The sequence below is a fragment of the Pleurodeles waltl genome, chromosome 1_2 (genome assembly GCF_031143425.1).
Source record: "Pleurodeles waltl isolate 20211129_DDA chromosome 1_2, aPleWal1.hap1.20221129, whole genome shotgun sequence".
Classification (NCBI taxonomy): Eukaryota; Metazoa; Chordata; class Amphibia; order Caudata; family Salamandridae; genus Pleurodeles; species Pleurodeles waltl.
In genome coordinates, this window is record NC_090437.1 from 656,583,542 (window position 1) to 656,596,241 (window position 12,700).

At 41.9% G+C, this 12,700-nt stretch overlaps 1 protein-coding gene across 1 annotated transcript in view; it reads left to right on the top strand.

Moving 5' to 3' along the window:
- The window catches only part of RNF150 (ring finger protein 150), a 437,576-nt gene that overhangs the window by 161,732 nt on the left and 263,144 nt on the right, over positions 1 to 12,700 (top strand). Inside the window, exon 2 of the mRNA XM_069242581.1 lies at positions 10,196 to 10,446. Coding sequence (XP_069098682.1) covers positions 10,196 to 10,446 — 251 coding nt within the window. The remainder of the gene's footprint in view (positions 1 to 10,195; positions 10,447 to 12,700) is intronic.

Genomic DNA, 12,700 nt, shown 5'->3' on the forward strand with positions numbered 1-12,700 from the left:
ATATGTTTGATTTCCCAAAGGTTAGAGTGCACAGCAAAGGGTGATTATTGCTAAACAAAACTTTAATATTGCAAGGATGAAGCCAAGCGGGCACGTGTGACCCTGTTGTGTTCTAGCACTACGGACGTCGCTGCCATTGGCAAACCTCTAGAAAAGCTCCAGAGAGAACTAGCTGTATTTGAGCAGTACATTCGGTTTAGAAAGATTCCAAGAGGGAAATCGGCAGAATATTTTTCATTTGTTTTGTGGAAAAAATACAATTACCAGTGTTCATTTTTTTCCAGATTATGTTAATATGTGTGTGTTTGTTTGGGTGTGTATGAGTGTATTTTTCTCATTTTAGTCTCTTCACCGTATTTCCTCTGAAACCTACTCGATCAAAGTAAGCAGTAAAGGGGGTTTCAACATCGGAAATAGTTGAGATCATAATAGCTTTCTGCGTGTAGGCAAATACCAGAAAGCGAGTGGATTTACAAAACAGTGACTGAAAAAATTAATTATATACCCTAGGGAAAGTAGGTGAAGCAAACTTTTATTCTGGGTGAACCATAGCCAATCACTTCTTGAAAGTCTTACTGTTTTTAATTTCCAGTTACTTTGTACAATGCCATTTGATTGTGTACAACAATTGTAAATGTGTTTTAATAGATTTTATTCTAACAGGTTTATTCTTGCGCAAATGAAAAAAGGGCAGCATTGACGGAGACTCGTCCACCATTTTACACCCTCTCACTTGCAACACCATACCCAACTCCTCTCACCCTGAAATCACAATGAAATGGGAAATAGTTTAAACCGTCCAACACACTCAATAGCTTTACAAAAGTTTAAAAGTAATCTCTTCAGATAATGATTTGTCATGTTATATATTTAGTTCATGGGATTCTATCAGTCATAGGTAATCTACGTCCATGTCTTCTCAGGATTGTGACCTCTTTAGAGATTTTGAGCCACTTATTGGAGAAGATGCTTCCAGGTTCTCTTGCCTGTGTAGCTGTACATGTGTTTTTCCATGGCTACCAGGTTCAGCAGTGTGTGTGACGGGCTTGTGACTGTCCCCAGGTCATTTGCTTTGCTACCAGTATTATAGTAGTATTATAGTATTCAACCTCAGAGAGCGTAATCCCTGAATTAGATTAACCAAAATTCCCACCTTCAGGGAAAAAGGCAAAACTATTCTCAGAATTTAACAAATGTACATTAAAAAAGTGCTGTTGGGACCAAGAAGGGCCATGGCCAAGTTCAAGTAATGCTAGAAAATGCCAAATTGTTTAATGGCTCACAATGAGTGAGGACAGTCATTACTCTTGCACTAGGGTGATGTGGTACTTTCAGATCCTGGGCCATGGTCATTTCTGTTTTTTCAGTGTGCTCTTATCATTGAACTTGGAGCCCTAAATGGTTGCCGGTGTCAGTGGGAACTTTTTAGCAAAGCCCTTGAGCTTTGCAAGAAATGTTATACTATTTCTTGGACTAGGTATCAAAAAATGCGACCTTATTGTGGACGAAATTCAGGCCTAGGTTACTTCTTTTGTTTAGACGTACAGACCAGGGCGAATTCTCTGTTAACATCTGGGGATGACACTGAAAGGCCTGAAGTATGTTGGTAGGAGTTTTGTAATGCTGTTGCTAAATAGCTGAGCTTAAAGGACCTTCACAGGATTTTACATCCCCAAATGTAATTTCTATATCCATCCATTATAGACTTCGCGTCGTCGTTGGAGCCTCTGATGGTGAATTTCTAGTGTTAAGTGTTGGAAGCATGCTAAGTAAAGAGGAGAAGTACAGTCACATCTCAGTCGTTTGGAGGAAGCCATGAAGTCTAAATAGTGTGGTTTACACCAGTTGATTGTGGGCATGGATACGAGAAACACCAGAGGACACTTACTCGTAAACTCTTGTGGGCATGGTACAGATGTGGTGAAAGTTAGCAGTGTCTTGTAACAGGAGAGTCAAATTCGGTTTGAAGCGATGAGAAGATGAATAATACCAAAATGTATTTTTCCCTTTGCTTTTTTTTTATTGAATGGGTTTTGGTTAATTTGACAGTAACATGAGCTTGGAGGAAATGCAAGGTAGCTGCATGCCGTAGATTAGTCATACTTCCAGTTATGCTAGATACGTTATTTGTGCTAGGGCTCTCTCCTTCAGTTGCCTACAACAAAGGAAAACCTTTACTCCTTTATGTGATTTAGCTTGTAACATTGTTTAATTTGTGGCTCCTAATTTTAAAATTGTACAGCATACAATTACTTTACTGCAACTTGCTTGCCACAGTAAAAACAAGGACAGCTGCATTCAATATATCCATCATTAAAGAGACTATAGGGACTCAGACCTGACAGCCTTGGGGTGGTCACCCCCCAACTTTTTGCCTGCCTCCCTCCAATTTTTGACACTGTTTTCGCTGGTTTTAGGACTTTGCACACTTTACCACTGCTAACCAGTGCTAAAGTGCATATGCCCTCTCCCATAAATTATGGTAACATTGGTTCATAGCCAATTGGCATATTTGATCTACCGGTAAGTCCCTAGTAAAGTGCACTACATGTGCCTATGGTCTGTAGATTGAATGCTACTAGTGGGCCTGCAGCACTGGTTGTGCCACCCACATAAGTAGCCCCTTAACCATGTCTCAGGCTTGCCATTGCAAGGCCTGTGTGTGCAGTTTCACTGCCACTTCGACTTGGTATTTAAAAGTACTTGCCAAGCTTTTAACTCCCCTTTTCTACATATAAGTCACCCCTAAGGTAGGTCCGAGGTGACCCAGAGGGCAGGGTGCTGTGTGGGTAAAAGGCAGGACATATATCTGTGTGTTTTGTATGTCCTGGTAGTGGAAAACACCTAAATTCATTTTCCACTGCTGTGAGGCCTGCTTCTTTCATAGGCTAACAGTAAGGCTACCCTCATAAACTGTTTGAGTGGTAGATTCTGTTTATAAAGGGGTAAACAACTCATTTTTAATATGGCCAGAATGTTAATACAAAATCCTGCTGACTGGTGAAGTTGGATTTTTATATTACTGTTTCAGAAATGGCACTTTTAGAAAGTGAGCATTTCTCTGCACTTAAATCCTTCTGTGCCTTACAATCCACGTCTGGGTTGGGCTGGTTGACAGCTCCCTTGTGCATTTCACTGAGACAACCACAAACACAGGATGCTCAGTCACACCTGCATAATGAATGGGTCTTCCTGGGCTGGAAGGGTCTTACATTTCAAAGGACAGAGGCCTTCCCTCACACAATTGAATGCCCAACCCCCCACTGGGACCCTGGCAGACGGGATTGTACTGAAAGGGGTCCTTGTGCACTTCTAAGCCACTCTTTGGAGTCTCCCCCACTTTGAAGGCACATTTGGGTGTATAAAGTGGGTCCCTGACCCTACCAACTCACACTTCTTGACAAGATACTTCCAGGGAAAGAAACTCTGAATGAGAACCTGCAACCTGCCAAGAGAAGCTACCTAGCTGCCCAAAGGACTCACCTGGACTGCTGTGCTGTAAAGGACTGTTGCTTTGCTGTTGCCCTGCTGCCTTGCTGGCCTCTGGCTCTGCTGAGAAGTTCTCTCCAAGGGCTTGGATTTAGCTTGCCTCCTGTTTCCTGAAGTCTCAGGGACAAAAAGACAATCTCTGCAAAGAACTCCTTGTGCGGTGAAAAATTGATGCACAGCCTGCTAGGCGGGGAAAAGAATCACATGCATCTCCAAACCGGGACGACGCAGCCTGGCTCCCTAAGTGGAGATCGACGCAGCGCCAGCGTTGCGACCAGAACTTCGATGCACAGCCTACTGGATCGACGCATCGCTGAGCCAGAACAACGCAGCCCGAATTCCTGCGAGAGGAATCAACGCATCGCCTGCCGTGCAACTGAAATTTCGACGCAACACCCACCGGATTGACGCAGCTCCTGTCACTTCGTTCTGCTTGCCCCAGACTTCCACGCAACGTCCCTGGGCATCAAAAGACCCTGTATCGCAAAGAGGATTCAAGCCTGCGTGCCGGAATTTGACGCAAAGCCCTTGCTGCGTGGAAAAGAATCAGCACCTCATCTGTGACCGCCCGGACGTCAAACGCACACCTACCTTTTTCAACGCATCTCCTCCAATGCGGTCTTCCGGCTTGTAATTTTGACTCAAACCATGTACTTTGTGCTTGCAAGAGACCATTGTTACTTTTAAGAACTTAAAACTCCTCTTATAATTACAAAAGTTATATTTCAACTTGTATTTATCAAATCTTGATCATTTTGACCTTCATCTACCCAGATAAATGTTCTATATTTTTTTAAACCTGTGTGGTGTATTTTTGTGGTGTTATCACTGTGTTGTTGCATGATTTATTGCTCAAATACTTTACACATTGCCTTCTAAGCTAAGCCTGACTGCTCAGTGCCAAGCTACCAGAGGGTGGGCACAGGATAATTTGGATTGTGTGTGACTTACCCTGGCTAGAGTGAGAGTCCTTGCTTGGACAGGGGGTAACCTGACTGCCAACCAAAGACCCCTTTCTAACAGACTCTTACAGCAAAAGTGCATTAATCTCTAGTGCTTATGCTGCTCTGCTAATGAAATTCAGCACAGTGTGCAGCCAATCTGTTGTGACCTTGCTATTACAGACACAATGTGTCTAACCAGTGATAGTTAACAATCTGCATGTGCAGCAGGCAAGCACCCACTAGAGGCTGTGATCTCACTTCTCCTGGCTCCTGGCCTTGAGAACAACCCACTGTTCATATGGTGAGGCGGCTGGTGGTCAAACACATTAATTTGTCAGTTTTGTTTCATGAACTCATAAATATGTATTAGTAATACCGCAATAATAATGCATTCTGTTCTTCTGTGCTAGTGTGTGTCTTTAGTTCATCACTGTTATGGAGTATCTCTTCTAACTTATTTATTGCTTAGACTTGTTCCTCTGCAACTTTACAGGCTAGTCTGTAGCTTGCTTCTCTATAAGAATATACCAAATAATGTGATGAGCTTAGGCACACAAGTGCTTTTGTATGGTAGCTTCTATTATGGTAGTTTGTATGCATAGCAGTCCTTTGCTTTCATACACACGTCCCCAATTTGTTCTTACCTTAATGAATCCTTTGCATAAGGAACTAACTGCAGAACTCTACTTCCGGTCTTCTGTCCTAGTGGCTTAGATGACATAATTTCTTGGTCTTCCTGTACTTTTCTTGGTCTTCCTGTACTTTTCATTCACTATAAGTCAGTGGTGTATGTTTGTAGTTAGTGGTGTACTTTGTTTCCAATTTTAGAAAACATGCCCCCTTGCTTGACAGAAGGATATAAATGTCCTTATGATGTGAATGAGGTACTTTAATTACATAGATCCTGTTCAAATGCAGACCACGCTCTTCGCTTTGGATTTGCCAGCCAGCAGAACAATATATATATAGTGGAGCAATAGAAACTCTGTCACTCCAATAACATAAGCGAGCACAGAGACTGTAGGGCATGCTCTGACAGGTAGCACGGGTGGTCAGGCATGAGGACACTTCTACAGGAGTTGAAAGAGAGACTTTGCAGTGGACCACACACCTGCTCCCTTCGCTCCTTGGCCCCAAGCTCTGGCAACCTCAACCCCAACATCATGTTAGGTCAGTCTGCTGGCAGCAGGGGCGTAGTCGGATAGAATGCCACCCGTTATAAGCCTCTTTGAGGATGTTCTAATGTGCTGTCCTGGTCAACGGACCACCAATCGGTGATTCATTTTTTATTGACAACACTGGTCAGCCAACTTCCTAAGGTTGGTGTTGTGATGAGGATGGTACCTTGATGGAACTCATGCCTGCCTTATGTAAAACGAAGCACAGTTAACTCCTAGGTATTACGGATTAAGCTTATTGTTGGTTTATACTGTATATAACATGTTCATATTATTGACTATCAAAATACTGTCATTAAAAGTATGGGTTAGTATAGGGTTACAATGCTAAACTCCACATATATGTGTGTGTATATATATATATATATATGTGTATATATTACCTACTGGCAGTCGCCAGTAGGTAGCTATATTTAGGACCTTGTTTCCATAGAAAAGCGTGTTATGACTTGCCTATATCTTTGGCACTATTTGACGAATCTTCACAAAACTTTCCCCAAAAAAAGTGTGCCAGTGATTCTTGTTGTGCCAGAAAACCTTTGGGGTGATTCGTCAAGCCGGGACTGAGAAAAGGAGTGGGGGGGAGGGGTTGTCAAAAAACATGCATTTCCCATGTTAATTCCCACAGGAGTTTTGAACACGACTACAGCCCGAACCACTGGGAGGAATTACACCAAATTTGTCAGAACTGTAGCGTTCAGTACACAGATTGTGCCTTTAGTTATTTGGTGTAATTCCGTTCAGTAGTTGTTGAGAAATTAAAGGAAATCCAAATTTGTATATCTGTGGCCGCGATGACCGTGAATAATAACGAGCTTGTGAAGAGATCTGGAGAGCTCTCATTGTCTACCAACACATCAACCAGGAAGTGTTGACAGCCATCTTGGGATTCTGCTTCTTCCCTGGCCTCATCCCCAGGGCTAAACTAATTATGTATGAGGGGCCATGTGCCCCCCACTACAGCCCGGCGACTGCCACTTCCCTGGAGCCAATATGAAATTATATGGTGGGGCTGCATGCCCCCCCTCCTATATCCTCTTCCCCCTGCATCCCCAGTGACCACTACCTTCCGGGTCTCAAATAAAACAATGTGAGCCTAACTATAACATCCCTGTAACCACTTAATAAGCAAAGGTTATAGGGACGTTACAGTTAGGCTCACATTTTAAACGTACAAAGCCATAGAAAGTCACCTGCTGTACTTAGTTGTTTCAAGTAACAATAACTCGCGTCCTGAGGAAACTATAACTTGCACCCCTGCCATGCACAGTTTTCTAATCAATAATTTTACTGCAGATGTTACACTGACATTATCACTCTTATCAAAGATGTCATAAGAGCGGTAATTTGTTGAGAAATTAGCGGTGCATGGTGAGGGTGTGAGTTATAGTTACCTTAGTGTGCGATTTATTGTTACTTGAAATAACTCTAACAGGTGAATTTCTAAGGTTTTGTATATTTACATGTTTATATGTTTGTATGTTTAGAATGTGAGTCTAACTATAACACCCCTATCACCTTTGCTATTATAATTGAAATTTCTATGTTTTTTTAAAAATTCAGTTCCTTAATTATAACGTCCCTGTAATCTTTGGGGTTTTTTCAGTGAATTTTTACTTTTTTTAATGTAAAGTAATTTTCATTACTATACGTTAATCCAACCACCAGTGAGCACAGCCTTTGGCCGTGTGCAGCGGAGGTTGGCTGCCCGCATACAGGCGTGCGCAGCTAGGGTTGGCCACAGAACAAAAACGTGCTTTTCCATTAAACACCATGTAGGCCAAAAGGGGGTTGATAGGGGTCCTTCTGACTAGGATTTCCATCTATGCTGCATGCCATTTTTCAGCAAGACCTCAGCCTTGTCTCCGCAAGCCAGGTAAGGAGACAAAGGGCAGTCCTTCATTCTAAGGTAATGGGGGTGGGTGCTCCTCTCACGGACTGAGTATGGACAGATTGGGCTATCACCTTTGTGCTCTCGTTAGAAGCTAGACATTAGGTAGCAGTTCTAAATACATGTTTATTGCAATATGTTGGGATTGTTTATCTTTTTTCACTATCCGTCGCAATCTTAATTTTCTTATACCTCATTATCCTAATAATAGCAGCTCATATATTTTATCGTAGATTGCAGTCTTTTCAATAAATATCTTGAAAACCACCCGACATCTCTATATTGCCTGTGTGTGTGTATGAGACCATCTGCTAACAAGAGAAAGGGATGAGATCTGTTCACCGTGACTTCCCTGAGAAGTTACTGGAGTGTCATGTGATATGCTGCCACAAGTTACCTATCCTTCTTGGGTTGGGTGAGGTGCTGCTAGTAAGCCGATAGAGTTGGGCTGGCTGCCTCTAACTGGTGTGGGAATAACTCAGTCACCCACAAGCGGTGGTGCTACATCCCTGAATCCAGCAGTCTTGTTCGAACAACGAGAGTCCTATGACCGCTTCTTGATATGTCGACATAATCAAATTAATAATATAATATGGTACACTGTTCCAAAGTTAGTAAGAAGGAAAGAAAAGAAGTCCTGATAATCAGGAGCAATAGTCCTCACACACCATATTTGGTGTCATGCTTCATCATCGGATAGCTCCTCGTCAGACCGGCGCTGCAATGTCTGACGGGCACCCCCCAAGGGGGGGGGCTCTTTGCCGGAGATCTTTTTATACTCGATGATTCCGCGGAGCCAAATATGGGTCTGAGAGAGGAGGAAAATACACAAGAAAGAAGAGTAAAATTGGCTCAAATCCCTCACTAAATAGTTTATTACTTGCTGTTGGGAAATGGTCAAGATTAAAAAAAAGTAATAAAGGGAGTGAAGCCAGAGATAATGCTCAGACACTCACACAAAAACAATCAAAATAAAGGAGGATGGAAATAACCCGACACTCCTTAGTATGCGGTCGACATGTTTCGCGTCTCTTATGGTCCAACAGGATCCCCTGACGCTTCTTCAGGACCTACTTAATCATTGAGCTTCTCTAATTGAAAAAAAGCGAAACAATATGTCTATACTCCTGCAGACTAACGCTCACAGTCAAGGCGTCATCAGTCACTTACTAGGATTAAACCGGACTGGCTTTTCGAATTCGGGAACGCGGCCCCAGGGTAGGTGCTGTTCTGGACACCGGTGACCACGGAAATTTACTGTGAACCGGGCAACAGGCCTGCGTGATCCCATGAAGCCTATTCTTTAGTGAAGATGGGTGACTGATAGGAAAGAAAAGCCAGTCCGGTTTAATCCTAGTAAGTGACTGATGACGCCTTGACTGTGAGCGTTAGTCTGCAGGAGTATAGACATATTGTTTCGCTTTTTTTCAATTAGAGAAGCTCAATGATTAAGTAGGTCCTGAAGAAGCGTCAGGGGATCCTGTTGGATCATAATAGACGCGAAACATGTCGACCTCATACTAAGGAGTGTCGGATTATTTCCATCCTCCTTTATTTTGATTGTTTTTGTGTGAGTGTCTGAGCATTATCTCTGGCTTCACTCCCTTTATTACTTTTTTTTAATCTTGACCATTTCCCAACAGCAAGTAATAAACTATTTAGTGAGGGATTTGAGCCAATTTTACTCTTCTTTCTTGTGTATTTTCCTCCTCTCTCTGACCCATATTTGGCTCTGCGGTATCATCGAGTATAAAAAGATCTCCGGCAAAGAGCCCCCCCTTGGGGGGTGCCCGTCGGACATTGCAGCGCCGGTCTGACGAGGAGCTGTCCGATGATGAAGCATGACACCAAATATGGTGTGTGAGGACTATTGCTCCTGATTATCAGGACTTCTTTTCTTTCCTTCTTACTAACTTTGGAACAGTGTACCATATTATATTATCACATTGTCAGGAGGGTGTACACTGGACCATTTAATCCTCCGATCCCCTCTTTCTGTTTGAAGACATAATCAAATTATACATATAATAAAATTACAACCTGCTACCCTCAGTGGGAGGAATGCTGTAAATACCCTGACAGTCCTCTGCATCAGGCTGTAGGGCAATAATATTTAACCAAGTGACAAGTTAATTTAAAAAAAAAAAAAACATTTTAAGATGCTTATAAAAGAGGAACTAAGGAAAGAGAAGATATAGTGGTGCTAACCTAATTTACCACAAACAGTAATAATCCGGAATGATTAATTAACACCTAAGATATTAAAAGTAACAATTGACTAAAAGAATAGCAATATCCATGTAAATTTAAAAAAAAAATAAACTAACCGCGTGAGAATAACATTTTAAGAGTAGTAATTCAAATTACTAATCAAAGTGGCTTAGGAACATCTTGGTAACGTGTGTGTTACTAACTATATACTTTTGTATTACACGGTTTGATAAAATTGAAGGCACTGCGGACAATAATATATTTCTTTTATCAGCTAAACCAAAAGAAGAAACCTGCACTCTATCAAGTCGTCGATATATACCATTCCACTGTGCTCTGTATGATAAATTATTTGCATCTTTCCAATTAGAAGTACTTTGCTGAAAAGTGATTCATTAAAGTACATCAGTATATGTCCATGCATTGTATTGCTGAACAATATTCAGTTTAGCTTTCTTTCTGTTTCTCCCTCTTTTCTACAGGTATTGATGACATTGTAGCAATTATGATCCCTGAGCCCAAAGGAAAAGAAATAGTCAGCCTGCTCGAGAGAAACATCACTGTAATGATGTACATAACTATTGGGACGCGCAACTTGCAGAAATATGTCAGCCGTACTTCCGTTGTGTTTGTTTCGATCTCCTTCATTGTGCTGATGATCATTTCACTCGCTTGGCTTGTCTTCTACTACATCCAGAGGTTCAGATACGCGAATGCACGGGACAGGAACCAGGTGAGGACCATGTTCTTGTTCGTACATTATCATATTGGGCAGGCCTTGGGAGGTCATTGCCATGTACTGTGGCCACCGCCAGGTTGAAGTACTGATTGGGCTCAATGGAAAGATCTTTCATCCTCTCCTCATCACTGCTGTCTAAGGGACCTTGGTGTGCTACAGGTACATTAGTGCATTGTGGGGGTAAGGGCAGAGGAGTTGGGCTTCATGAAAAATGCACAGTGTTGTGGGCTAGCGTGTTAGACGATTACTACCCAAGGGAAGGTGGTATTACTGAGTGGTCATTTATAGTATAATTTTACATGTTTTGTGCCCTAGGCCATATTTGCAATTATGCCCTTTATTTTGTGTCAAGCACAAAAATATTTAAATTGAAAATGCCCCCAGTAAGATGCATTTTCAGTTCTCTCTTTAGAGCTCATTTCTGGTTTCTTTACGATTTAACCCACTGGTCAAGATGGCCTTCAGTTGTCAAAATGTTTAAATTTAAGTTCCCTCCTTTCTATTTAGTATCCTTAAACCAGTCTGTAAAATGATTTATTTTGCTTAAGGAATGGAAAGCTGCAAAATATGCCCACATCATAATTTAGTTCACTAAATAGTAATTTCATAGAATATTTTAAGCTAACTCTAATTAGTGGTGTTCCATCCTGTTCCGCTTTTTGCCTGGACTGTCTCTCTGTGGTTTATTGTTAACTTTTCAAGACAAAAATATAATTTCATAACCATAGAGTTGGTGAGATAAAGGACCTTCCATGTTGAACGCATGACACATACCTCTTGGTTAGTATGTTGCTTGTTCAGCGCCTATGTACTCCCAGAAATTACTCCCCTGTTGCTATATTTATCCTGCTACTTTAGTCCAGTGGCCTTTTCAGTGTGTCTCTTTAAAATGTGCTTTATATATCACATAAAGATGATGGACTGAATGCTGAACATTCTCAAACATTCATCCCGTCACAGAGCTGGACTTAATCCATTGTTTATTTGCTCGCCACCCCACCCTAGTTTGGACCCAGCCATATGGGAATCAGTCTTCACACTGCCACGCACGGGAGCAGTCCAGCCCGAACTCCCAACTGCGGGCCAGGTCCTCCCTGGACCAGAAACAAGCATCCTGGGACCAGTTTCGGGGTATCACCCCTCATCAGCCTGGCTAGCTTGAATGCAGTGGCACAGAGAGCACTGGACCCTAGATTGGGCATAACCTTCCCACTTTGGGCAAATACAGCAACACACAAAGATGATGGAGGGAATTCTGAACATTGTTAGACATTCTCCCCCAGTCACAGATCTGAGTTTAATCCATAATTTCTATGTAGCGTCATACCAGATTATCATGTGTTTAAACATTACGCAAATAGAGATCACAGCACACAAAATGCCAAGTAAAACAAAAGAGGATCAAAACATTTTATCGTTGTGAGGTAGAAGTGAGTGAAGAAATCAAACACATCGGTATTCAAATCTTGTCTCCAGAGAAGAGTTCATTTATTCTGAACGAAGTGGTATTCCATAAAACAGAGATCATCTTTCCAAAGCAAACAGCCAACACATGTTTCGTCACACCAGTGACTTTTTCAAGGCCGAGGTTGACGGAAAGGTTTCAGGCAAGTTAAGTCTGATCCGTCTCAGAAACCATAAAAAGTCCAAACAGTACTATATAATCTCTAAATTATCATCCTCAATGTGTAACATAGATAGTCCAAAGGCGTGCAAAGCTGTCCATCAAAGAACCCCGGTAGGTCCAAGCGTATGTCTCGTAAGTAAGTATGCTGTAGTCCACCCGTGTATCGGCGTCTTTTCCTCTGGAGTGACGAAACACGTGTTGGCTGTTTGCTTTGAAAAGATGATCTCTGTTTTATGGAATACCACTTCGTTCAGAATAAATGACCTCTTCTCTGGAGACAAGATTTGAATACCGATGTGTTTGATTTCTTCACTCACTTCTACCTCACAACGATAAAATGTTTTGATCCTCTTTTGTTTTACTTGGCATTTTGTGTGCTGTGATCTTTATTTGCGTAATACTATTTGTGTATTGATCTTACACATTACTGTTGCCTAAGGGTAGTAGGGCATCTGATCACGTGCACCACTTCTTGTTCATTAGACTATACAACATTTATGTACATCCCTTTTGAGTGCGGCCAACTCTCACCCTTACTACCCGCTACATGTGTTTAAACATTGAAGGCTCACAAAATTACATATTCAATGACATACCAGAGCGTGCTATCACACCGATGTT